Source organism: Haliaeetus leucocephalus, unplaced genomic scaffold (assembly GCF_000737465.1).
Source record: "Haliaeetus leucocephalus isolate CR32 unplaced genomic scaffold, Haliaeetus_leucocephalus-4.0 Scaffold555, whole genome shotgun sequence".
Taxonomy (NCBI): Eukaryota; Metazoa; Chordata; class Aves; order Accipitriformes; family Accipitridae; genus Haliaeetus; species Haliaeetus leucocephalus.
Window position 1 is genome coordinate 4,673,820 of NW_010972991.1, and position 27,471 is coordinate 4,701,290.

Genomic DNA, 27,471 nt, shown 5'->3' on the forward strand with positions numbered 1-27,471 from the left:
CCCCCCAAAAAAATCAACATATAAGTAGTTGCATGACTCAACACAGTAGCTAAATAAGCTTTTGCACAACCTTAATTGCAAATCCAATGTGAGGGCAATGTTGCTAACTAGTTTTGTAGAAGTGTTAGGCAATCTAAGGCAGGTTTCCTTAATTTTAGCTGAAAGCGAATTCATTTTTGAATGGTTCTACCTATTTCTGTCACATGGGATGAACACGGAGGTTAGGGATCAGTTTTATTCACTGAATTAAGTTTGGATCTTCAGTACAAGTTTGCACATTTTACACTCTTTTTCACAGCTCTAATGTTAGGTACATAAACCCAGAAGGCACTTCCTTTGTGGCTGCAGTCCACCGATACTGCAGATACTATGTCATACAATCTGCTTCTTCACTTGATCAAACTCAATTTCTAAACAAATTAGCTTATTTGCATGGACTAGTAACTTCTAGTTGTCTTACTGCATTGCTTACAGGATTAGAAATCTTTTCAAGTCCACTAAATTGCTTTGTTCATATACCAGCGTTATCATTTAGCTTCGGTGTTTTTTCTGTCATAGGTGTCTGTATCAAGGCACTATCTGGAAAGCAATCATACAAGTCTCCATTTCTATTTTGTTAGACTAAACAAACCAAGCTATTTCACCTTTTCTGATAGAAGAGTACTGTCATTCTCCTATCATCCAAGTTGTCCTTTTGGCATACTAGCCCTTCTCTGTACCTTTGCTGTTTAAATCAGCTTTCTTAAATGCAACTGACTGGAAGCATAGGAACGGCAGCAAAACCTTTCTTTTTCTGCTGGAAATACTATATCGAAGCTATTTATTTTTTCATGGTTGCATCATACTATGGAGTGTCAGGCATTACACAGGTAGTCTCTACTACCATTTTCAACCAGAGTCTCTAATTTAAAGTACAAATGCTTTCTTAGTCTAGAATTTTAACTTTGCATATACTGTTGTACTTAATCTCATTTCTGTTACCTTAGTCTTTGAGGGTATCCAGCTTCTTCTATTTATTTTGAATGCTTTCAGGATTCTACTGCTTTCCAGCATACACTTAGAGTTAATTTTTTAAATATTCTTATAAATGTGTTGTAAATTTTCGTTAAACAATACTAGTTATCCCACTCAACCTTTTTTTTTAATACCATAATAGGAAGAGAAGGGTGACAACTGTTGATTTCACGTGTTTTATATTTGTGCATCAATCCAAAATACAACATCTTTCAATATAAATTTGGGGTCTTTTTTTTTAACTCAATGTATATACTTAGCTTTCTTGTTCAGAGCGATTGTGATAATTTTTCTTTAACTATAGTCTTAATTTTCAGTACTGAAGATACATGATCTAAAGCAAGACAAACTGAAGAATGTTTTCAGTAATATCTTTCCAAAAATGTCATAAGAACTTTAAAAATAAGTATAACCACACTTGTTAATGAAAATACTATTTTTAATATAAACTTACTTTCCTTTGCAGTACCCGTTCTGCCATTAACTGGAATACTGGTTCTTCCATATCTCTCATTAAGTGGTAAAAAATAAATACAAATGTGAGGTTTTTACACTCTAAACCCACTATTTTTTGAGTGGATGGTAACAGCTTTGCATGGTTTCACAAGTACACAAATTAATAGATACTATACTGACTGCACAAAAGCTGAAGGGCAATGCACTATTAATTGCAGACCTTTTTCAGTTATTTACCTTAGTACAATACATTTGAGATTTGGTCTATTTGCACATGCAAGCATGATCCCTGTACTAAGAAAAAGTGATAGAAGATGACAACAGCTTTACTGAAAGCAACTGCTTCAGCTAACTGAAGAAAAGAGAGCCCAATGGAAGCTAAATTTAAAAAAAAAAATTCTAGGTCAAGATATTTTTTTTGCTTGTGTGAGGGAAAATTATTTACACGAAATGTGAACTTTGCAACTATGTGAGAAATCATCATTAAGATGCCTATGGAAAAGAAATGGTTGGCTTACTTGCTGCCTGGTTAGAATCACAAAATATCTTTGATCTATAAAAATAACTACTCTGATTATTACTTAGGAATATCTGGCTAGCCTTGCATAGTTAAAAATATCATGTAAGAATGTTTTTGAGATTTTGTGTATATATATATATATATGTAATACAAAGTATTTTATAATAATTTTACTGACACTCCATACGTCATCAGATCTTTGTATTATTCCACCAGTTGTTTCCATAAACTGATTTAGATTCCAGAATGTTTCCCACGTTTGCTTTATTCAAAGCATGATATGACTTTATGCCTCTTTCTGAAAAGATGTTTTGAAGTTTTCCTTTATTTTCGGTTTATTTGAAAGTCAGGTATTTTGTATTTCAGCCATCTAGTTGTTAGTGTATGCCTTCTAAATTCATATTTATTCCTTCCATGAAATTAATATAGGAACCCTTCCATGAAATTAATATAGGAACCCTTCCATGAAATTAATATAGGAACAAATGCTAGGAGTCTGAAAAGATGCACTATTTTTAATACCTTAACACCTTTTCACCTTTTCCCTGTAACTGTTGTATGCCATGTGAACTTTTGACGGGTGTGAAGTGATAATGTTTTTCACCTCTTCTGTGATGTCTGGAGATACACTACTGGTGTGAAATACAAAAAATATACCCATATAACCACATTTAAAGAGTTTTTAATCCTACTAAATTTTATTTTTGTAGAGGAGGATTCTTCATTTTATTGGCAATAAAAAGTACAAATTTTACTTAATGTCTGAAGTTTTATTTTTGTGATAAGCGCATAATACTATTTCTATGCATTTCCTCCATTTTTTTCCCTTTAAGCCAAGTTTGAACTGTTTGTCACTTGTGGCGGGGCTGGAGACCCTCTTAGCGTTGAGTGGTAAGACTGGAGTGCAGCACAAACAGCAGGACACTAGGTGGTGGTAGGACAGAACCTCTGTGGTGTTGGCCATTCCCACTTGCATACATTTTGGAGGCGTGTAACTCCTTTTTGAGATGTCAGGACAAGAGAAAAATACTATACTGACATATACTGATATACTCCGAGTTACTTACAGTTTATAGAACAACCTTTGATTCATATTTATTTAAGTGAACTAGAGAATTTATAACTTGCAGAAGTCTAGGGGATCGTCAGGCAAAACTTAGCATGAGAAAAGTTTTTTATTTTTGCTGGCAGAAACATTTCAATGTGTGGTTTCAATTAGCTTGCTTGCTTAAGCTCAGGGAAGAAATTAAAATGAGAAAGGATGCAAATTGGGGAACAATCATTAATTTGCACTAACATTTGACTTCTTGTCAATTAATGGTTTTGTGAACTTGGAAGTAAAGTGAGAGGAACAATTGCAAAATACATAATTTGATTTACAAGACTGAGCAATTAATGGAAAGCCAGGCCCAAAATCCTGCTGGGGTTGTGGTTGACAGATTCTCCTGAGCAGCAAAAGGCCTTCCAGGTTTGAATCTGGAAGTGAATAGATTGAATCATTAACTCATTATGGGCAGTTTTATTAACCTTTTCTTTGGCGTTAAGAAAGAGGGAAGGCACCCACTGAAAATATCTGGCAAATGTACACATGCTTATAGAATAATTGAAGTTACTTTTTTCAATGTTTAGTATTTCATCTGAGGAATTTTAGCAAAGGTTATTCTTCACTGATCTTAATACTTTTATGATATATAGTAATTTAGGAAGGAATGCAAACTTTGGTAATTCTCAGTCTACCTATAGAGACTGGTAATAAATATTTTTAAAGAGGCAGCTCTAGTTCTGTGTGCAGGTTAGCGTATATGCTGATTAGTAAAATGAAGATTTTGTCGCAAATACTGTTCAAATAAGTTACGTTTTCAAAAATAGGCAAGTTGGTTCTATAGTGCTACAAAAATATGTGATGATAGACTTGAAATTTCAGGTATAAATAAACTTTGCTTTAAAACTTTGATGATTTCCTGTATTTATCCAGAGCCTGTGTTGGCAAAGCTCTCTTACATGCAAAACTTACTGCAAAATCATGACTGCAGTGAAGTGTTATTTGTTGGGTAGATTAAAAAAAAAACCAAAACAAACAAACCAATAACAACAAAAACCCCAAACCCCAACAACAAACCCCTTAGAGCTATTCTAACCTAATGTAGAACTAATTTAGATAAATGTTACAAGTAATTTCTTTTGGCGGTAATGGCAGCTGACTTGAGCAGTTGTCCCCTCACTGCCTGTTTGCGCCCTGCACTGCCTGCTTCCTTGAGCTTCTTATTAAAGACGTTTTTGAAGGTGAATGGTGAAGTTGATTAGGGAAAACGCTTGTCGTCCCTCTGGGTTATTTTGTCTTTTAACATGAATCTGTTCCCATATCCTGTAAAACATGCATTGTGTTGAATACTACTTGTGCCAATATTGATGCAGGGGGAAATAAAGGGTTTAAGGGTAGGGGCGACTGTGTAAACTCTTATAAGCAATGCTACCATTAAGTATCTAATCTCAGTCTCAGAAAGGGCTTTTCTGATGTTTATTTTATACACACTGTATACAACAATTTGCATTGCTCTAAGAATACACAGTCTGATGTATTTAAGGCACAGAAAAAAAGGGAAAATAACTACAGAAAAAACTTACTAAGCTTACAGTCCTATTTTCAAAATGCAAGGAAAATTTGTAGATAGATTTTTATTCCCCTTGTCCCCCCAGTTTATTAACAGAATTTGTATGGGTTGCTCTGGAGGGGGAAAAAAATCCCCACATAATAGAACATCTAGAAAGCTATTTCATTCTGGTATAAATTAATAGTGATTTTAATCCCACGTGCTAAATATTACTTAAAACTAAGATTTCATGGGTTGGCTGCTTTTCTTTTTTAAAAAAAACCCAGTGCCTAAAATTAGAAATCCTGGAGTGATTAATCCTGTGTAAACATAAGTGCACGTGTCATTCTATTGTCAAGTTGCTTATATTCCCACAGCTAAGATGGTTAAAAATGTGGTGAATGTGTCGTTTAATCTAAACAGTGTTTTGGCATGGCTTGTCTTTTTATTTTAGTCTTTTGCTGCACTTCACTGTGGGTCTGACTGTGAATTTTTCAGTGCTGCTTTGACGTTAATGCACATGTATTTGTAAGAAGATTGTTTGTTATTTTGCAGGCCCACCTTCAACCCTCCCTCTAAGCACTCAAACCTCTAGTGGCAGCTCCACTCTTTCCAAGAAGAGACCACCTCCCCCACCCCCAGGACACAAAAGAACCCTCTCTGACCCACCAAGCCCACTACCTCATGGACCCCAGAATAAGGGCCCAATTCCTTGGGGTGAGTTTTGAAATGCAAAACAAAAGGGCAGGGGAAAACCTTTATGATGGATGATATATGATCTTTGGTTTCTTTTACCTGATGCTTGCTTTCCAATGATTGCAGCTTGATGTAACGTCAGCTCAGATAAATCAACAGTTCTATCTTCTGTCACTCTAGCTTCCAGGCTTCTGTATCTGAGTCTCGCTTGAGAAAACTGAAAATATTCCACACTCCCCTGGGGCCCAATTCAATCTCCTCTGCTGCCTCCCTCTCTCTACCCTAGCTGCCCAGGCTGCCCTCACCTCAGCCCCCTCATCTCCTGCATCTACTTTGCATCTGCTTCCTCACCCCTGCTCCTGTTCTGACCAGCTCGTTAATCTAGATGGATCTTGATTTGGGGCAGATAGACCTCGATGAACCTGTGTAGTTCTCCTGATTGCCAGAAGAGCTTGTCTCCTTGGGCTCTGTGCCAAATCCCTCCTGTAAAGTGTTCGCACCTAGCTGGTGGGGATGTGTTGTCTTAATATGTTTTCGGGTTTTGTGATGTTGTCTGTACATATACAAAGACTGATAGGTTTGCATCCTTCTACCTGCAGCAGTTATACAGAAACAGCACTTTTTTTTTAACAGGATACGTTTTTGACAAACTTTTTGGAAACTGTTTTCCAGACTACTCAAATTCTTCCTCTTTTCAATAAACATTGCTTTATGCAGTCAACTCCTAGTAGCTGTAAATCTCAGGCCCGTGTGATGTTCTATAATTTTAGTCTTGGGGGCAAGATTTCCATAAATCTGTAAACTTTTGAGCTGGAATCCAATACTTACATAGGGGGGTCATCCATACACTACTTATGTCTTAGGAGTATCCTCTCTCTGTTCCAATATAAACATGAAATTACTAGTCAAAAAAAAAAAAAAATTATAAGCCCAAAAGCACCATTTTTTTTTTCTTAGCAAATTGAGTTAACTGTGGTAAATCATGGAGTACTTGTGTGTAGAATATGTAATTTAATCTAGGATTTAATATGAAGAGAAGTACAGAGACCAATGAAAGGCAAAGTCGTCTTCTCAAGGAATACAAATAATGGCAATCTTTTCAGTTCTCTACTCTTCACATGTCTGGGATATGGAAAAAATGTTTCCTATGTTGTGGAGTCTAACAGCCTTGTACTATTTCAGAGGTAGTAAAGACATTTTGAAGAACTTGGACTTCAAAAATTTTACAAAAGCTCAAATATTTAAGTCCAAAACAGTACCTAAAATACCATATACTAGAATACTATATAATGCAACACTATTAGAATGAAAAGTGTGGTAGGAACAGATGCTGAGCTAGTGCTAACTTTTCTTTTAAAATATTAGACAACAGATAAAGGCAAAGGAAAATGTGGGAAAGGTCCAGGTATGGAGTTGAAGAACCTTATAGCAGCAGAAGACCTTTTCAAAGCAGGGCCAGAGAAGAACATTGCATATTCTGTCTCTTCCCTGCTCTACAGTGCAGACTAAACTTCCATGGATGGAAGAGGGGCCTCTTCTCCCCTTTTTCGTAGCTGAGGTCTGAACAAAAACTTGTTTCAAAGTCCATTTGGATTTTAAGCAAGTATTAAGTTTTGTGTTTATAAAAGAGGGAGTTCCTTGTATCTGCCTTTGTGGTTTTGGTTTAAGAATATTGTCAAATGTTCACTGCTTTCCCTTTCAGAAGCTTTTTTCTGTGCTGTTACATTTCTTGTTATGTTGAATTTCAGCATTTGTTTTCTAATCTGTGCATTAGTTGAAGTTTCAAGCAGAGCAATCCTTAGCTTATATCTAAGCAAATTAAGTTCCTATTCAAAGATGTTCTAAAAATGTCATTTGGATTATTTTGGATTTCCATAGCAACCATGAGAGCTTTTTCCTTGCTTTATCCATAGGATCTATATGTGAAGGGTTTGCTGTTTGTCTTACCTTTTTTCTTCTTTTTTTACTTTTAAATGTAAAGATTTTTAGCAAGGTTCACCATGAGCCTTTTCTGCTGTTTCATTTAGACTTCAATGCACTAAGAATGGTGTCTAGGCAGATACATCATTCTTTTGCCTGGGAAGTATTTTGTGTTCTTGGATCGTTAACTGTCACTTTACATCTATTTCAGTAACAGAATTTACTAATGGCTGTTGAAGTGGGTTCTAAGATTGTTTAGATGTGCTGTAATAGAAGAGGGAAGGGGGAATGATAAAGGCACTAAACCAACATAGTATAATTGTACCTTGGGAATGGTGATGGCTCATGAAAGAGGAGCCTTCTGCTGAAGGAGCTCAGAAACACTTGGGTTTGGATATTGCTGCCTTTTGACAGAATTGAGCATACCCAGGATCTTTTCTTTACTAATGGTTAATATTCAGGTTATGGTAACTTACTGACTTAGTCACGGAATCAGTAAAGGCTATTCTTTATGTAGGATAAAATACCAATCCTTAGAAATCTGATGTTTTGTGAATAAAATCAAACTCAGGGCAGTTTTAAGACGATGTGCGTCATAAAGTAAAATGTAAACATCTACAATAAATTTATTTGATACTGGCCTGCAGGGTCTCCTTCTATTCAGAGAAAATTGAAACACGATATTCAAAACAAATGCCCCGCAGCAGTAACTCAACAATGTCACTAAATCTTTCCTTGCCAGCAGATGTGAGCTACCAGTGAGTTGTTTTAAAATGTGTTGTATGAAAGGTCAAGTTGGATTATTATGGTCCCTGCTGCTTTTTCAGTTGCAAAATCATTAATAAAGAATGATCTTCAAAATCTTTAGACATGTCGTATAGAGGATAATTGGAAGAATGTGTACTTCGCTTTAAGTTGCACCCTCTGCTGATTATTTTTAAGTTATCCTAATGATTTTTTCTTTAATTGTGCTTTTTTCACCTCAGGTAATGATTTGGGCCCACCTTCAACTAAGGCTGCAAACAAGTTTGAGGGCATGTCTCAGCAGTCAAGGTAAAATCTGTGTGTATGAAGGCAAAGATGAAAATTTATGTAAACATAACTAATTTGGAAATTAGAAAAAAATTGTCTTTCATATGAATAAAAATCCAGGCTATGCTTCTTCATTAGTTTTCTGCATGCCTTACTGCCATACAAATACTTTGGCTTCATTGAGCCTCCTACGCTTTGTTCATAGCTGTCCATACACAATTCATCCTTTCAGCAGGATGGACAGAACGACTTGTACCAGAATCTATCTACTGCTCCTACAGAAGTGTTCTCTGAGCTGGGGAATGTTGCCTCAGACTGCAGTCCAGCAGGACAAAAGTTTTATTTTCATGTCTCCTGGCATTTCATTTTATCTGTTTCAGTGTGAGGTCTCATGCCTTTAGCTGCAGAAGTGTCACTCGGTACAGGTTGGCATCGAAGATAGCTCTATAAGAGAGAGAATTAATCTCAGTCTTCCAGCTTAACTGTTTTCCAGTCTGTCGAGCTTATGTGCTGATACAGTCTGTAGTAACACAAACTGCTTTTAGCTCGTAGTTCATCAGGTCAGTACATTACAAGTGTCTTTTTCAATAACTGAAGTAGTAAGGATAGCCATACATTCCTGTCACTTCATTACTCCTTTATCGGTGTTGTGATTCCAAGCTCCTGAGGTTCAAAGCATGGTAATTCTAATAAATGTGTGCCTCAGGCAACATGACAGAGACCTTGCATGACCACAAGTGTGCGTGATCAGGCCATGACTGGAGATGGATGTGTAACGTCAAACAAATCACGGTAGAAGATGTGTAGGTAGAGTTTCTGGACACTCCTCAGTCTGTGATCTGCCTTGTCAGGACAGGCAGTGGACGTGGTGTTGGTAGCACAGCTGACTTGCTGTGTTTGCTGAACCCAACCAGGTGGCACTGGATATTCAGGGAAAAAGTGGCAATGTTCTTCAGCACAACGAGCTGGCGCCATACTTGATACTTGTAAGACAAGGGTAAAAGTGTGATACTCGTGCTTGATGACATTAGATAAAGGCCGAGGTAATTACTTATTGAATCAAGATTGAGCTTGGTTGTTCTTTCAGTTTTGTGTCATGATATATTTTGACTATTTAAAAAAAACCTAGGAATAAGATAAAAGTGTTTCATCATACTTGTTTTGAAACATTAGCTTCAGAGACAAGTAACACCAGAATCAAGGCTGTCGATGCAGAAGACTCTGCTCCGTTGAACATATTCTGGCAACTTCCTCACTCATTCTTCTTTTTACTTGTTTTTTGAGTAATTATTTTTAGGTGATTATTTATTTTTTATTGTTTGATTTTTATGCCTTAAATCAATTGGCTTTCTTCTTCTACAGTCATTTTCTATAAAAGTGACTTGGGTGTGGTTTTGGTGGAAGAAATTTGGTGGTTTTTTGTTGAAGCTTGTAGTATGTTTTGCTCTCACGTGCCATGTTTGCAAATTTGAGCCATCCTGGCGTTAATTCTGAAAAAAATTGTCTACAACAGAAAGCATAGATGGAAAGTTCTTGCAATATGCAACCATCTCAGATTTTTATGTTATAATTAAATTACTTGCAACTGTCCTCCTTGTATTGTTGCTTACCACTATGAGTAACTAACACAGCTGTAACACGGGTTGACAGTGTTATTTTCCCACAATCATCAGTATTTCCTTGGAGTAGCAGAGACTTTGTCTCCTAATGCAGCTGCCATTTGTGTGTAATACAAGATCATACTCGTGCGGTAGGCTACAAAGCATAGGCTCAGTCCTAGAAAACTTCAAACCACTGACACAAAGGACATACTATGTTTTTGAATGATTCAGTATAGTTACTTTAAAGACCAAATTTTCCTTAATGATCAGCATCTGCCTGCTGAGCTGGTCTTTCAGCTTCACCTATTTTCAGAGTACATTTTTGCACATACCATAGTTCATGGAATAAATGTACCCTGTAGCATAAAAGCTGCGTGGGGTTTGTATGTCTTTTTCTCTGCAAAAGCAGTTCATTCTTAATAGTGTTTTGAGTTTTGGGATTGATCCACAGACAAGATGACAAGTTGGTTATACAAAAGAAACAAAATAAATGGGGATTTTTTTAGATTATAGATGTGTAGAGGGAAAAAAAAAAAGGAAAAGAAAAAGTATATAATTGTTGTAAGCACTAATAATTCTCTTCTGTTGATTTAGCACTGGGACTGCAAAGACTGCACTTGGCCCTAGAGTTCTTCCCAAACTACCTCAAAAAGGTAAGTGTTCTTTTTGTGGGTATTCCCATAATGATATCTTCTAAATGTGTGTGAAAATAGATACTTGTTTTAAATATATGAATCTTTTCAGCATTATTTCTAAAATGGCACAAACCATGAAACTTCAGCAAAACTAAAAGGATTTTGGAAGATTGAGAAGGTTTTTATTAAACTAAAAAAATAGTTAGATCTATGGAACATAAGGAAGAAAGAAAAAAAAAATCATAAACTAACTGAAGCTGGAAGAGACCTCAAGAGATCAGCTGGTCCAATCTACCACTCAGAGCAGGGCTAACTTTTTGACATGAGAGCAGGTTGCTCAAGGCCATATCCAGTTGCATTTTGAGTATCTCCGTGGATAATCTCTCTGGGCTCCCACTACTTTGACCACTCTCGTTGGTAAAGTCTTTTTTCTTCCTAATATCCATCAGTCCAATTTCTTGATGCCCTTGAGGTGTGTTGTGTTCATTGCCACGTTTTGGTGATCAGGGTTGTTGTCCGTATAAATACTCTGAAAAGAATCAGGTACTGTTACATGCTTGCTTATATATTGGTGACGAACTCGCTGAGACCATCATCCCAGTGAATGCCTTATGGCCCTTTCTTTTTAGAAACACTTTTTTCTAGTCTCTCTTTAAACTCATACAGCAGGTTTTATATAGTTTTTTGAATTATCGCAGCAGTTGACTATAAAGTTGAAAGTAGACCTACTTTCTAGCTCAGTCTGATACAGAATCTATCAAAAATACACTATATCTTTATGAGTGGGTGATCACTATAGAGCCTGAAGATCAGGAAGTTATGCCTGTCCAAACTTCTGAAGCTAGAAGACTGAAATTGAGAATGCAAATCATTTTAACAGAAAATACAAATGTGAAATTTCAACTTTATTAAATTACAATTATTATGGTATCATCTTTTGAAAGACACACCAATGACACAATGGGGTACCACTGCAAAGGAAGTCAATGCTTCCTTGATTTAAAATGATATAGGTGAAAATTTAAGATGGGCTCAATCAAAGCACTTTGATAAGGGCTACTAGCAGTTTTTTCATATCATTTACTTAAGCCTCAAACCAATGTGGGTGATCAGTGCTTGTACATTTGCTACTAGATAAGTCTAGGAGACAAAGCCATATACAAGTATCAACACAGACATTTTTTTAAATGAGGTATCTGATAGTAGCTATACAATTTCTTTAATGGAAATTATGCACAGTTTTCCTTTTTTGCTATAAATAACCATAAATATAACATGGAAGTGTTATTGCAGTAGGTGATACCCAAATCGAGTATTGTTGCTTTCATAGTAAAATGTCAGGCCATCTTTTTGGCTGGTATTACATGATACTAAAGCAATGCTGAATACAATAGGAAATTATTGCTTCTAGTCAAGATGTGTTTCTTTCATCGTGGGTTGTAACTTTTTTCTCTTCTGTCCCCTTCATCTGCTTTAATACAGAGTTGTTTGGTTTAGGGGTTTGGTTTTGTCTTTAGGGTAGATCTCAGTCAAGTTTTCTTAGGGAACTTAGCAGTAGAATGAATGCATGACATGGACAAAAACCTATTTCAAAAGCTATTTTCAGTTTCCTTCCATAAAACCGGCAAAATATGCTCGTTTAATACTTCTAATCTTTACTAAATTGTAAATATTTACAATTTTTTTATTAGTTTTAGTTTGAATGTCTATTATACCCTTTATTCTATGCACTGTATAGACATGCATGCTCACTCGCTCTCTTCTTTAAGATTTTACAAGTACTAATCCTGAGACTCAGTGGGTTTTTTTGTATGGAGTTCAACTGTGTATATTAATAATTGGCATTAAAGAGAATTTCCATTGCAGTCACATCAGTGGGTTGATAGGTTGTTTTGCAAAATACATCTTTTCGTATACTTATTTTTTGGTTTAGGCCCAAAAAGCAATCACTTTATTTCACCTTAAGTAGTTAATCTATAAATTGACACCAAGTAGCTGTTGGATTAAGCACTTGTGGGCTCCAGTAGGAGCAATGAAATGAGATCTCAGTGAAAGAGGGTTAAAGTAAAGACTTATTACCTGGCATTTGTCATAGACTAGGAGGACATATGGACAGTTATCAGGACTCAGTTAACATGTGGTCATTGCACAATTACTGTTCTGATATGTGCCTAAGTTCTTTAATATTAAGATGAGATTGTGAAAAACCATTGTTATGTTCTTTTGTTTTAGTGGCACTAAGAAAAATAGAAACCAGTCATCATCTTTCAATAGATAAATCCCATCAGCACACGGAAATCTTTCAGAAGCCCTCACTGTCCATCGATATACCACAGAAGCCACAACCTGGAGACTTGCCCCCAAAGCCTCTGCCTCTTGAATTAACTCAGAAACCTCAAGTGGGAGATTTACCCCCAAAGCCTGGAGAACTACCCCCAAAGCCTCAGCTAGGAGACTTGCCACCAAAACCACAACTTGGAGACTTACCTCCAAAGCCGCAAATGAAGGACCTTCCTCCAAAACCTCAGCTAGGAGAGCTGTTGGCTAAATCTCAAGGTGGAGAAGCATCACCGAAGCCTCAGCCCCCAGAGGCAAATCAAAAATCTCACTCCTTAGATCTTTCTCCAAACGTACAATCTAGAGACACCGTCCAAAGGCAAGCATCTGAAGAGTCTAATGACATAACACATACCCTGCCAGAAACCCCTGTGCCACTTCCCAGGAAAATAAATATGGTAGGTATTATTCCAGCTAGTTGAAATTATCCATGGAAGGCTTTGAAGTTACTGTAGGACTATCTGTGCAAAAAAACCAAAACCCACCCTTGAGCTATACACACAAAACAACATAACTTTATGGGCTAGGATGGTGAATGAGGAGGTCTTTTTGTGCTCCCAAGCAGCTTCAGCAAATGCTGGGGGTTTACAAGGCCTCTTGTATGCTGAAACAAATGCTAGCAACATAAAACAATAGTCTTGGGAGCATGACAGTGTATTTAGATTTATTAGGGAACTTGGGCAATTTTATCTGTGCCAGTCATACTTCTGAACTGATTGCTAGTTTTCTTTGCTGTCTTTGCTCACTGCTTTGTGTGCCTTAGATTACTAGAATATTTATGTATTTGATTTTTGTATCTTTAAGAAGGAATGTTAGCACCTATTGTCAGTAGATAAATTTAAAGTCAACTGTGACAAACTAGTAAATGTTCCTGTCATGAGTATTTAATGTCGATGTATTTAAGTGGTTAACAAAGGTTCAGATATATTTCTGAAGTGGCAAAATTGACATTGCTGGATGGTGTGTAGTAGCAGAACTACAACTATAACTCAATTCCAAGTCTCCTTGTTCAACCCCCAATTCATCTTGCTGTTCATCTGGCTAACCAGTGCAATTTCCATCCAACAGAGGATTCTTCATGCATATGTATATTGAAATAATTTTATGAAACTCCAAAGCTCTCTTAAGATTTTCATCATTAAGGATACATCAAAAAGGAGAGGGTTTTGCTTGTCAAATTGGCTATGCAAAGCGCTTATGTAAAAAGAAATAAGACTTCTGTTCTTGTAGTCAAAGAACACTCTTTCTCTGAAGCCATCACTCTGCTTGGCTTCTCTCATGGACTTGTCTGTAAGCTCCTACCTGACTGAGAACGACAGGGTTGTTGCTTGGGCTTCCTGAGTGTTCTGGAGAAGAAATAAAATAGTACAGAGATCTGATCAAAAGGTGTCTGCAACTACGATTTGTTTATTTAAGTACTTTTAAATATAAGCCGACAAATAATGCTGGACATTCTCAGCTATTTGTCACTTTAATGAAGAAGGAAAGAAAGGAAATAGTGGATTAGTTGTTTGGTTTGGTTTTTTTAAACTTTCACTTTATACAGAAAAATTCTGAGGAAGAATTCAGTGCTCTCCAAATTCAGCCATTTTCATATGTGCAGTAAACTAAATAGTTCCGCTGTTTTACAGTGATCAAAATTGTGATGTATCTGATAATTACTTTCCAGTTTTCTACACATTGTTGCATGCACACGTGTATCTCTTCTTGTTCGCTGCAGTCTTTTTTGCTCAAGTAATAATGTGCAGGAATTCCTCTTAAATGTATCTTGCCTCCATTTTCATCCTCTGGCTCTATCTTCTCCGCACAAACTGGTGAAATGCTACATCACAGTGCAACCGTAAGACCCATGACAGCAGCCAGTAGTACTTGTGGGTACTTCACTCTTGGGTTTGACTATTTAGCCACTAAATAGATGAGCACAAATTTATTGGAACTTTTAGAAAATCAATTGTTCAGAATTATTAGGTAAAAATACCGAAGCTGTTAATATGTAAGGAGTTGAAAGGATATTTTTAGAAAAATGAAACTTGCTCTGAGTGCTTCTAAAATAATACTGAGCACTTGAGTGTTCTTTTGTGAGTTTTATATAAAGGAGACAAAACTATTTCTTTTTAAACAAAAAAAATGTTGAACGTAAATAAGAACATGGAGGGATTATTAATGACCACAGCAGCTGATTATTATTCAGTCTTAAGCATTAAAGTCTCTTTTTAATAAGTACTAATATTGGATACAAGGAGTTGGGGGTGGGCTGGGTGATATTTGGGTTATAGTTGCAGATTACATTTCCTGTAATTGCTTCCATTTCTTTACACATCGGTGCCCCAAACTGTATTCTGGAAAATATATAGTCTCTTCAGATCCATCCTTTTTTAAACCTTCCCAAGATTAAATACACCTCATATGTGAATTATTTTTTTTACTGCTCTCCTAAGTGAAAGAAATAGAATATTCAAATGTCATCTGTGGTACTAATCAGAAGGAACCAGGAGCAATTTCCATCATTTTTCATGTGTTCTTACAAGCTAAGTTGCATGCAGCTCTCTAAGTTTAGAGGAATTTAACTTTCCTTAGTCTTTTTATTCAATGAGACAAGTTTTATCTGGCAGAAGTAGTTATTTCCCTTCATCACCAGGGTATTGATTGGAAGTGTTCTTAGTTTGTAAAGGTCCTCTGGAGTTGAAAGCTGGGACTGGCCCCAAATACCCATTAATATTGAATTCCAATCCCTAGTGATAGTTGCGAGTTTTGTTCAAATTACATGAATTTGTTTAAAAAAGAGAGAAAGCATTCTTTGAAGTAACTTCTTGCTGCAGCAAATCCTTGCTGTAAAAAATCCTTTGATCTCTCATGAACTTCACTTCAGGTATTTCTGTTCATTTGTCTTACGTTGTTGTGCAACTGCTTTGTCCCTTAGATCCCTCTAGAATTGTTATTTTTCTGTACCTTGAGTTTAGTATGAACGTTCTTTGCTGTGTGTCTGTTCTGCTGTTCATCTGCAGGGATTTTTATTTTTTTTTGCCAAGACCTGGAGGTATTTTAAGTGGGTAGGTAATAGCAAAGAGAAGGCTCCCTAGGAAGTTTCCTCTGTGAAGTTACTTTTGGCTCAAATTCCTCTAAACCTGCTGACTTTTTCCTTCATAGCCCTTCTGCTTCTCATCTCTTTGTGCTCTTGTTTTTTTGCATTCTTGTTATCTGACTACTTCTGTTCAAAGAAGGAAATGTAGTTTTTGAAGTGTGGGTATGAAAATACAGGAATATAAAGTAGCAGGATTGTTTTGCTGTGAATATTGCTTCCTTACTCTATTTGGAAATAATTTAAAGCATTTTCCCTGCCGTGAGAAACATATGTTCAGGGAGGAGTCCATGGCTCAGGCTTTTTCATATGAATTATCAGTATGCAGCAAAGTATGACCTAGAAAATACTTGGCCTCAGAATGGTAGAGCTGCGAGAATATCTATTGTGAACTATCATCACAGAATAGCACTGCCACCTGAAATTAAGATTCTTTTGGTAAGAAATTGCTAATATTCTGGATGAGCAAATCACTCAAAAAATAATTTCCAGTCCTATAAGCAGATCTGAAATGAAAGGATACTGTATTTTTGCACTAGATCCAAACCCAAAACTGTAAGGAATATTGGGAATTCAGTGCAGAATTTTCCTCAGCCCTTACCTCTCTTGTAACATTGAGAGGAGACTGGATTTCGTTTTCTGTTCATGGTAGGTTCTTTAATGAAGTATGTATTAAAGGAAAAAGAGGGTGTTTGCGGACTGGAACAACGTAAAGACATTATTTATATCTTCTTTACTGGAGGAAGCATAGGTTACTTAAGCCATGCACTACATGTTAAAGTCTCTTGTGAGTTCTGAATCTTAAGAAAAAGAAAACCTACACCTGTGTAGGTAATTTTTCGTTCTGGGTTTTTTTTTAATAACATTGTTGAAGCAGAGTTTTTTGATTTTATGTACCTGATTGCAGTGAAAGCAATTTGGTAGTCTTTACCTTCTTGTAAAATAAAACATAACTAAAAGGCAAAATTGATATCATATGTATGGTTTTGCTGTTCCTCGTGTCCTTCGTCTAAAACTTCATTCTATTTTTAGGGGAAAAACAAAGTTAGGCGAGTGAAGACCATTTATGACTGTCAGGCAGATAATGATGATGAGCTCACGTTTGTTGAAGGAGAAGTAATTATTGTAACCGGTGAAGAGGACCAAGAGTGGTGGGTATGTATCTTTTCCTTTTATAGTTTGACATAACTTCTGTATGACTTTCCTTTAAAAGCCTCTTTTTCCAAATTTGAGGAGTTTCTTGTTATTTTGGTTTGTGGGTGGTGTTTTTTTATTTTGTTTGGTTTTTTTCCTGAGCTAACATCCAGCCCTTAAACTCATATGAGAGGAGGTCCCCTTTCTCTGGTAAGGTCTGTCTCTTCCTGGGAGTCTGCTAGAACCGTCCTGACTAGGTTTGACTTTATTGCTGGCTCATAACAACACGTACTTATATATGTCACTCTTTGGAATGCACACCAGCCTTTCATTAAATGAAGAAGTGGTGATTTTTACTCCATTTAGCATGCTTACACCCTTCATGAAAAATGAGATATGTAATTATCTTCAGTTCACCAGAAATGTTAAGTTATACCTACAGGGGTTGCAGGAAGTCTGAAAAACTATTTATAATTGGTGCTGTGAGCTGATGGTTTTCCTCCTTAAATGAGAGGTAGTTAATATTTTCTTTCCCTTCTTTCCTCCTGTGCCATTGGTTTGTATCATACTCCCCCCTACCCTGGACTGCATATTGTCTTTGGTTCTTGAGTGCCAACACCAGGTTTTTTTTTCAACCCCACTTGAAGGCTCCAACCCTCCCTAGGCACTCTACTTCTTGCCTCCAAAACCCTGCTACATCATACTTGGCTGCCTAAGAATTATTACTGGGGAAAATGAGACGGATTTCATTTTGATTAAAACAAATTCTTACAGCAATGCTGCCTATGATTTCCTAATCTAAGTGCAGTGCAACCCTTGCTGTTTTGGTTCTAGCTACACAGTTTCCTCTCACTCATGATTTAAGTGTGGAAGATTTTCAACTGAGAAGATGGTATCAAAAGAGCAATGCCCAGTGAAAAGCTGGTGTATCAACCATATCATCCAGTCCCTGATTATGGTTGTATTAGTTGCTGAATCTGTTTTGTGAAGTGGCTTTTTAAAATCCCTGGGTACACGCCTGACAAGTTCCATGAAGTGCTCCAGCTTGAGTGTATCTGAGAAGGGAAACGAAGGCTGTTGACTCATATGCTTCAAAAATTTGGCTCTACAGGAGGAAATGGCCAGCCCTGCATGTTTCCCCTTCCCATTTTGTTAGCTTGTGGAAGAGGAAGGAGGTACACTATTATTCTGAAAGTAGTGAGCAGCACTGTAGCTGATAGTTGTTTATAATTATACATTTTAAACAAGTGAAGTTCATATAGAAGGAGCCCTTTAAAGTTGCTTGGCTATTTCTTTATAAATTATTATCATGCAAATCGTAAGAAGTTGTACATGAAGGATACTTAAATGATACTGTGATTTCTTATAAACACTAGTTTGCACATAAATCATTAGGAATCATCCTAATTCAATGAGAAAATAGCTGGGCCTTTATCACTTTTAAGTGAAGCATGCAGATTATCATAAGTAACTTAACAACTGTAGCAGACATTTCCCTTAAGTGAGATGTTTAGGATTTAGTCAGTTAACTAAGATGAACGGGTTTGAAAGACGTAGACTAACTTGCAGTAGCAAGATACATCAGGCAAGAAAACAAGGCTTCTGTTTTGGTGAGATTCTTGAAATTCAGTGATCTATGTAGCTCTTTTAGGTTTCCATATTCAATTGTAGTTGTTTAGTTCTGTTTGGATTTAGTTGGCTTAATTTGTCTTACTTATAACATGTTTGTATGGTTTTACTTTGTTCCATTATGCAAATTCAAATATTAACTAAGGTCTGCTTTAAACTGTCCAAGAACTTGCAAATGCTCTGTAGGATCCACGCAGTTCTGCTGCTTTTGAATGAAGTAAATGCAGTCTATGAACTCTATGTGTACACGTACACACACACACATATATATATGTACGTTTTTCTCCTGTGTTGCAGATTGGCCACATCGAAGGACAGCCAGAGAGGAAAGGGGTCTTTCCAGTGTCCTTTGTGCACATTCTGTCAGACTAGAAAAAACAAACAAACAAAAAATCCTAAACTTGAGCATTGCACATTCTTCATGCAAGACGGGCTTTTTAGCAAAAGCGAACGCTGCTGCCTCCCTGTAATCCTGTGCACAGTTGTATATATAGCTGCTGTTACAAATTAAGAATTCATTTAAGTTTCACCTCATGAGGTTGAATTATATGTATTGTAAATATACTGTGTTATTCTGCCTTTGCCAGTATTATGGTAGCCTTGGAACCTGGCACGCCTTATTGGGTTCGTTGAAGCCATCCTTGGCATCTAGCACTTACATCTCTGTTTATGCTGTTAAAAATACGTATGAACTGCCAGCTTTCCAAACATAGGTGGTCTCCGTCAACCATGTAACTGTACAGAAATGACTGTTCCTAATAACTCGGTATTTTCAATATACAATTAGCATAAAGTTAGAATGAGTGAATGGTTTCGGACAATTTAAAAATCAGTCTGCAGTTTATAAGTGTATGCAGTTTACAGCTATGAAACCCACTTCGGTATTTATTTAATATAGTGCTCAGTTAAGTGTAATTATGAAGACAAATATTCACTGACTTTACAGATAACAGTAATGTTTTATGGTGTGCATACAGCATTTCATGTTTATATTATGTGGACCTATGCCAAACTGTGATTGCAGTTCCCCTGTGATATTACCTCACTATAAAAAGTTACAAATTTATTTCATTCGAAAACTTATTTTAATGAAAATTAGTCATATTGTTCTTTAGTAGATATATGTGAAATTTGCTGGTTTCTTTCACTGAATTCTTAGTAACCAAGGACTTCTAGAAAATGTTAACTGTTGACATTATGCATGCATTTAGACGCTTACTTGAAACCTGCCTTTGTACAAAAGTAGTACTGTAGTCATATAGCTACATTTGAGGAAAAGAACATTTTAACTTAATTGCTATTCAGATTAATGTGAGCTTGCAACAGTATTTGTTTATAGCTAAATTGGCTCTTTGCAAAATGATTTTGTGGGTTTTTTTTCCCTCTGTCTTCAACCTTGCTAAAAGTTAGTTACCTAAAATAAAATTTCTTAAGTGGTGATATAAGGATAAATTTAAATTATTTTTAATTGCTCTAAAAAGTGGAAGTTAAGATGACCTCTCATGCATTCGATCAGGCTGTTAATGATAGAACTGAGATCACAAGTATCAGGCTGGTTTTAGTAGAGCTCACTAAACTGTGAGTGTAATAGTCTTAATTCAAAGCACCAAGTAACAGGTATACTGTTATAAAGCTAATTTCTAAGAAAATCTTTGGAAGGCTGCATTTGACCTGAGGTTTCGTGAAAGTTGGTATAAAGTTGCATTGCCAGAAAACACTTAAATGTATTACTGGAAAGTTTCATTTCCTATGTCACTTTAAACATCATTTTTTAACTTCTGAAACATAATGAAGTTATGTTTTTCCCATAGTTTGTCTGTAGCAGGTTCCATGACTTTCATATGTAGTTTTGTATTACTTGCTTTAAATGTTTTTTTGGCTTCAGTACCTAGTACTGCTATTTCAAAGCAGATTGTCTTGGCTGCATGGAAAGATTTTCATTTCATAAAAGCACATCTCAGACTTTCTGAGGGCTTTCATTTTTAATTCAGTTCTACAAGACTGTAGTCAGTGAATATTTAATTCTGTTTGTGGTTAATATAGAAACAAATATCAGTCTAAACCCCACATGGAAAAAATGCAAAATATTTATCAACTGTTAATGGTTTTATCATTTATAACAAAAGTTTATTTAAAAAAAAATAATTACGCAATGAGCAAGCAAGCCTGCTGGCATCTAATCTTCAGTATTACCAGCTCCAGTATTTCAGACTTTATTCTGTTTTTTATGGAAAGGAAGTCAGGTTTAGCATTTACTTAGCATTCCATTTTATCCATTACTACAATGTTTTAAGTTGCATTAAAGAACAAAACCTATTCACTTTTGTGGTCAATTGTATTTTTAAGTGATCTTGAAATAAACTGATAAAAGCAAATCATATAAAGAAAACCTAGGCATGTAAAATTATGTAGAGTCAAATGTCTATTCTTTTCTACGCTCTTTAAAATAGTATACATATGCATTTTATAAAATTAAATGAGTTCCATCGGGAACAATAGTTCTGTTTATTCTGGCTTATTGTGGGTCATAAGAAATCTGAAAATGTATGATATTGATTGAGTTTAAGTACAGTATTATATTTGAACTCAGTGAGCCACTGTCTACAATTTTGTATATGACATAGTATTTGGAAAGTCGAAATCTTTATGGAAAATTAGCTGATAAGGGGTTGGGGGGAGGGGCAGGGGAAGGTGCCCCCAGAGGGGGAAGTATGCTCTGCAGATGATGTCTTATTTACTGTTGAACAACAGTTGCTATTTATTTTTTTATTACATAGTACATCAACGTGTACAGAAATCGGATCTGGTCATGCCACTAGTTAAAATCTTGACTTCTCATTGAATGTTAAGGTAAAACATCAGTACACATGTCTATTCACATGTATTTAATGTGACAGTTTTTGAGTACTGTATGTGTTAATTTCTACTTTTTTAATATTTAAAATTGCTTTTAAATAAATGTATTCAGTTGATCCCAGATATCTGAACAAGGCCCTTTTGTCAACTGGAGTATCTTCTAGGGAGAAAGTCTGGATTCCAAACAGGTAGAATTAAAACACTTGAAATGTTTTCTCTGGAATATAAAGCACCCCTTATATAATGCAATTAAATGTGTATCTCTAACAGCTGTTAAATATGGATGCAATTGCCTTTATCTGGAAAACTTTACTTACTAAAGTTAGCATCAAAACACTTATTTTGTCCATGAGTTTCGATTGCTTTCTCTCTGGCTCTAGTAGGCTCTACAGAAAGCCAGCCTGGTGTGTCTTGTTTTCTACATCTGGCCCTTCGGGTTGAAAAGAACTGCTCAGCGTGGCCCTCTGTCCTGTATACGGCCTTCCTCTGTCTGTGGGCAGGTCTACCAAACCCGACAGCAGCTCTCAAACCAACTCGAGCAGTACTGACCTTTCCTGGATGGAGTGACTTTATTGCTTACAATTTCAGTTCTGACCCAGGTTGCAGAGGTTGTTTTTCCCCTCCCTAACTCGGTTCTTCAAAGTTTCTCATTTAAGACCTGTTCCCATCAAAACTGCTCCAAAAAGAACAAGCCACTTGAAATTGCTAGAAAGCAATGAGAACATCCTTTAGCCAGAGGAAAAGTTGGAATGTGGAATTCTCAGATCTGGTTTGTATCAAAAACAGTGACTGCAACAGCACAGGACTCAGGAGACCACTGTGGTAGGGTAGCTTTTCAAACACTGAATTGTAGTGCAGGCATAGCCTGGGTTGATCATAGAATATTCTGCTCTGTTAGTTTTGGGCTTTTAAATTTACATAGGCTAAACATATGGCGTGAGGGGTGTGTGAAATGTGGACGTGGGGCAGGGGAAGCAGTCTGGTTAAATATTCTGCTCTTGCTCAGTTTCTACCTTGTCACAATATTTCAGATAACAGCATTCAGAGATCCATTGATTCCAATATCCTTAGTTCTCTGTCCTACTTGTATTACTTATTCTTTAGTGACATGTATTGATTTCCTTTTCAAAGTCAAAATTGAGGTGGATATCTTGTACGCTGTTTGGAGCAGAAGAGACCAAGACAAATGCATGCCCAGAGAACTCCCTTTCTTGTTCAAAGTTTCAGTCTGCTTACCCTTCTCCTGGCAAACTTAAAGCTCATGGTTGAACAGAAGACTGACTGGTAATCAAAACCAGTGAACGTGGTGCAAATCTTAAATACAAATGAGTGAAACTCAGAATTGCTCCCCACTGCCCAACAAAACCCCAAATGCTCCAACCCTATAAATATGATTTGTTTTCAGATGCTTCTCCCCTCCCCAGACTCAGTAGTCCTGTGTGACAGTTCACCAGAGCATCAACAAAAAACAACTTTACTTTCCTCACACTCTACCCTGTTGTTATAATTTCATAACCCTTCTACGGCAAGAAACCAGAATGTGACAGAGGAGCAAAAGTAAATAAAGTTCAGCTTCAGACCTTAAATTCTTACAGACAACTTATCAACTTAGTCGTGAGTTTAAGGCTTTTGGGGGTGTTTTTATGAGACACTTTAGCCCTTGTAAAACACAGCTGGAGGCTTTTCAGATGGATACAGAATGCACACAGGACTGTAAGATGTTTTTGTCTATATAGCTGCAAGCCAAAAATTTTCTTATCTAATACAAACTATTTCAAGTTGTCTTAATGATACTTTTAGGGCTATAATACATAACATGATTTACAGCTCAGGCATCTGCTGAGAGAGTGGTCAAGTTTCTTCTTGAGATAAGCTAAGTGCTGTTTGTCAACTTGTACTTAAGCTTACGCCCCCCCGCCCCGCGCTGCAGCGTGCACAAAACCTGTGAGTCTTGACTAGTTCTTGTCAGCTGCTGTTCAAGTAACACTAAGAACGATAGTACAGGCTTTGCCTTGTTCCTCTGTAAATTACAGAACAGATCCTCTTGTCTACAGTGAGGCGGATGTCTGCTCTCGTAATTTTTATAATAGCAGGGGCAGGGGACAAACAATTTTTGACAGCTGTCACATCTGCTAACCATGTCAGAGCAGAGGAGAAGCTGATCCGTCATTTGCTGTATCACCTGAAGAATGTTTTGAATGAGCTTTAAACTTACCTGGAACTTTAAATCCAGTGTTAATGCTACTCTGCAGTTCTTACCAGTTTGGTCTTGGTTCTTGTAGTGTTTGATCAGAAGAAACATTCCCTCCCCTTGTGCTTGTTGCTTTTCGCTGAAAGGTGGTGGTGTGGGACTAGGTCCATTCCCCCATGGGATTTTTTCCCTAAGGCTTGAAGATGTTTCTTGTGCTTCAGTTACCACCAGAAATTTAGAAATCTGATTTTTCTCTCACAGTCCCATTGTATAGACAAATCCCCCTTGAATGCTCAAACTAGACTACTCCAGAATGGCTGCGTTAGAGGTCATTTCATTGTATTTACCTTTGTTCAGTTTAAAGCAATAGCATTAGGCTTGGTTTTTGGTAACTAATTTCCCCAGTCTCTTCCCCAGGGACTACTCCAGGAAAAACTTACTACAGCTGCCTGTAAACTTATAAGACTAAGGAGTAGCGTGCAATAGCTTAAGTCTGAAGCTGCTCTCAAACCTACTTTACTAAAGTAATGTTTTTCATCTCTCCCTGTTCCCACCCCCCCTCCTACCATAGTGTCAACATGCCTCTGAACTGGAGTTCTTAGTGTTTAAATAAAAATCAAAAACTTACTTATTGGAAAGGATTGAAATGTGCTCCTGAAGAAAGACAAGCCACCTCTTGAGCTGAACGTGCACAGAAGAGGTCAGCAGCTGTTTGTTGGTTAAGCAGGGGTTTTGCAGTGGTTTTCTGTTGAAACCTGCAGACTGCCTTAGTGACCTGGTGACACCAGTAGCCACGCACTGCTTCAAAGACATCTCAAAGATGAAAGCAGACATTTTTTTTTAAATTAGTAAAGATTATACAGCTTGTAATCACCTGTCCATACTGCACGCTATTCCGTCCATGGCTCTAGACCTACACATCGTAGAACTGTGGAATGGGGGACCCTAAAGATCACCTAGTTCCAACCCCCTGCCATGGGCAGGGACACCTGCCACTAGACCAGGTTGCTCAAAGCCCCATCCAACCTGGCCTTGAACGCTTCCAGGGATGGGGCATCCACAACCTCTCTGGGCAACCTGTTCCAGTGCCTCACCACCCTCACATCACAGTGAAGAACTGCTTTCTTACATCTAATCTAAATCCACCTTCTTTCAGTTTAAAGTCATTACCCCTTGCCCTATCACTACATGCCCTTGTAAAAAGCGCCTCTCCAGCTTTCTTGAAGGCCCCCTTTAGGTACTGGAAGGCTGCTGTAAGGTCTGTATATCCATGTGTCCTAGTCTTCCCTTTATTCATTACAGATTTTGAATACTGAGCTGTAGCTTGACTTTAATAACTCTAGGCAGGAAAGCAAGAGCTCCAGGTAGCTGAGCAGTTAAGTGAGCTGTATCCAGCCACATGCTGTCATTTCAGGTAAGACTTTTTATGGTGTGGAAGTGCATCCAGGAGCTGGAAAAAAGCCTTGTGGAGCAATTCCAGGATCAGTGCAGTAGTTCTGACCTCTGTGGATAGAAGCATGGGGATGAAGGGCAGATTTGTGATCCAGGATCTTCCTCAGCCTCTATCCTCCCTACAGGAATTGGGCCAACCTCCACAGAAAACAGGACAGCAAATGCTAAGCCTGCCTAGATAGGGTGTTTAGGAGGGGAAGTTTAGCAGGTTGGGTAACGGCAGAGCAAGGAGCATTAGGCTCCATGTGAAGGGAACTTACACTAGTTCATTGATGCTGGAAGATGGAGACTTCCACGTCTTCTGCAGAGTATAGGAACAAATCTGAACTCTACATCTGCTACAAGGTGGAGGTGTGAGAAGAGCAGGGGGCAAAGCAAACCACAACTTGGACACCTTTGAAAGAGTATGAATAACTACATCATTGACGTGAAGATCAACCATAAGGAGTCAGGAGCTCTTCTGTGAGCACTGCCTATAGGTGGGCCATATACTCACCTCAGAGCTCAGGGTAATGCAGAGATTCAAGTGATACGAAGAAGCGAAGGTCCCTTGTCCAGGAAAAGCAGCAAGATCTTAGCAAACAATAATGGGCGAGTGAGGGCAGTGGGGCAGTCAGACCATCTGGTCAGCACCACGCAAGTAGCTGCCGCAGTAGCTGGGTCCTGTGAAGGAGCAGAAGGTACCAGATATGCGGATCTGTGCCCAAGATCCTGTGAGCAGGAGCTTTCGGTGGTAAGCAAGGAGGTGCTGCTGCCCTGCCAGACCAGTCTCTGGCAGCAGCCCCACACAGGGCCCAGGTCCACCTTAGATGTGGTTCTGGCCCCCCCACTATCTCCTTGGAGCAGGTCTGGAAGGGTCACCTAGCTTAGGGATGGATTTTGCTCAGGATCATCCTTTAACTCGGCACCTGTGTTTCCGCCAGGTCTGTCGGAGGGAGATGCTGCTGGGTCCAGCAGAAAAGCTCCTTCTGTTCCCCCTTACCTGCCGGGATGCAGAGAAAGTTGAGATGAAAAAGAAAATAGTAAATTTGGGGGCGGAAAAACCCTCTCTACTTCAAAACCCTCGAGAGCAGGATTTTCTTCTTCTCACTTGCCCACGGCAGTGTTCTGCCTAATTGTTTTTCATGCAAAATGTGGCCCCAGGTAGTGTGTATTTAGACTGGGGTCTGCCCAAGGTCATTGCCTCCCTCTCTGTATAGCAGACGCCTGGTCTGCCCATGACCCATAGATTTAGCTGCTTGCCTGGTGGAATATAAAAGGTGGCACTGAGTGTAGCACCTCTGCATAGGGGTCCTGTTACCTACATGACTTCTCAGCGCCCTGGCCTCACTGCCGCCCACGTCTCCATCTGCTTTGGGCCAGAGATGGGACTTGTAGCCATTGTGGTTGTCGCAGCGAGACCCGTGCCATGGCGTGGGGCCTCTGGGGCTGCAGAGCAAGCTGAAACATCACAGCCCCCCGCCAGAGACTGACAGGAAAGCCGGGCAGCAAAATGCCATTTAGAGAAATTACCTTAAGATGTGTTACCCCCATCTAATCCCCATCCCTTCCTGAAAGGGATTGATGGTGCAGGAGAACAACAGCATCTGTTGCTGGAGGGAGAGCTTCCTGCTGGGCAGACAGGGATGGGGAGGCCGTGTCCTGGGGGGACCCTCGCCCCTTCTGCCACCAAGATGCCGTCAATCATCAACACGAGATGGAGGACAAACCCAGCAAGATGCCTCAGGGACGTCACAACCGCTCCGGTGCCCGGGTGCAGCTCCAGAGGTTGAAGGAGCTGTTGGGATTTGCAGGAAAAAAATCCAGCTGCGATGAGTTTTCCCCTGAGTTTGGGAGGCTCAGTCTTAAAGGCAACATCTCACCGGAGCTGGTTCGGCTGCCAGGCCGGCTAACCGGGCTCTGACTGTAGCAGGGACGGACACCTGCGTTTGGAGGTGCCAGCAGCCCCGTCCCCTGGACTGTCACCGGCCGTGCCCTTCCTTCCCCGGGAGTCAGCCTGCGGCCCCAGCCTGCCCTTCAGGCCCGGGCAGTGCTCCCGCCGAGCCTGCAGCCAAGAAGGCCGCTGCAGGGGGTCGTTCGTGGTGTGCACACTCGTGAAGGCACCCCCGGCTCGTCGCAGGCACCATCCTATTTCTGCAAAGCCCGGCTCACCCTCTGCTTTGCCCCGTGCTTGCCCGCAGCGGCCCGCCCGAGGCCGCCCCGGTGTGTGGGGACACGGCCGAGCTCCCCGCGAAGGGGTCCCTCCTCACCCCCAGGGACCCCCCGACGCGGCTGAGGGCGGAGGGCTCCGACCCTCTCCCCGTCCTACCCCCGGCCGGCCGGGCCTCA

The 27,471-nt window shown here is 38.7% G+C and overlaps 1 protein-coding gene across 2 annotated transcripts in view; it reads left to right on the forward strand.

Annotated features, from left to right (window-relative positions):
• The window catches only part of ASAP1 (ArfGAP with SH3 domain, ankyrin repeat and PH domain 1), a 130,866-nt gene extending 109,243 nt beyond the window's left edge, over window positions 1–21,623 (forward strand). Inside the window, exons 23-28 of one of the 2 annotated variants that reach the window (XM_010576917.1) lie at window positions 5,137–5,298; window positions 8,184–8,250; window positions 10,425–10,483; window positions 12,698–13,200; window positions 16,914–17,036; window positions 18,942–21,623. In XM_010576917.1, coding sequence (XP_010575219.1) covers window positions 5,137–5,298; window positions 8,184–8,250; window positions 10,425–10,483; window positions 12,698–13,200; window positions 16,914–17,036; window positions 18,942–19,016 — 989 coding nt within the window. In that variant the 3' untranslated portion in view covers window positions 19,017–21,623. The remainder of the gene's footprint in view (window positions 1–5,136; window positions 5,299–8,183; window positions 8,251–10,424; window positions 10,484–12,697; window positions 13,201–16,913; window positions 17,037–18,941) is intronic. The other variant, XM_010576918.1, reaches the window with a different exon arrangement.
• Window positions 21,624–27,471: the final 5,848 nt, after the last annotated feature.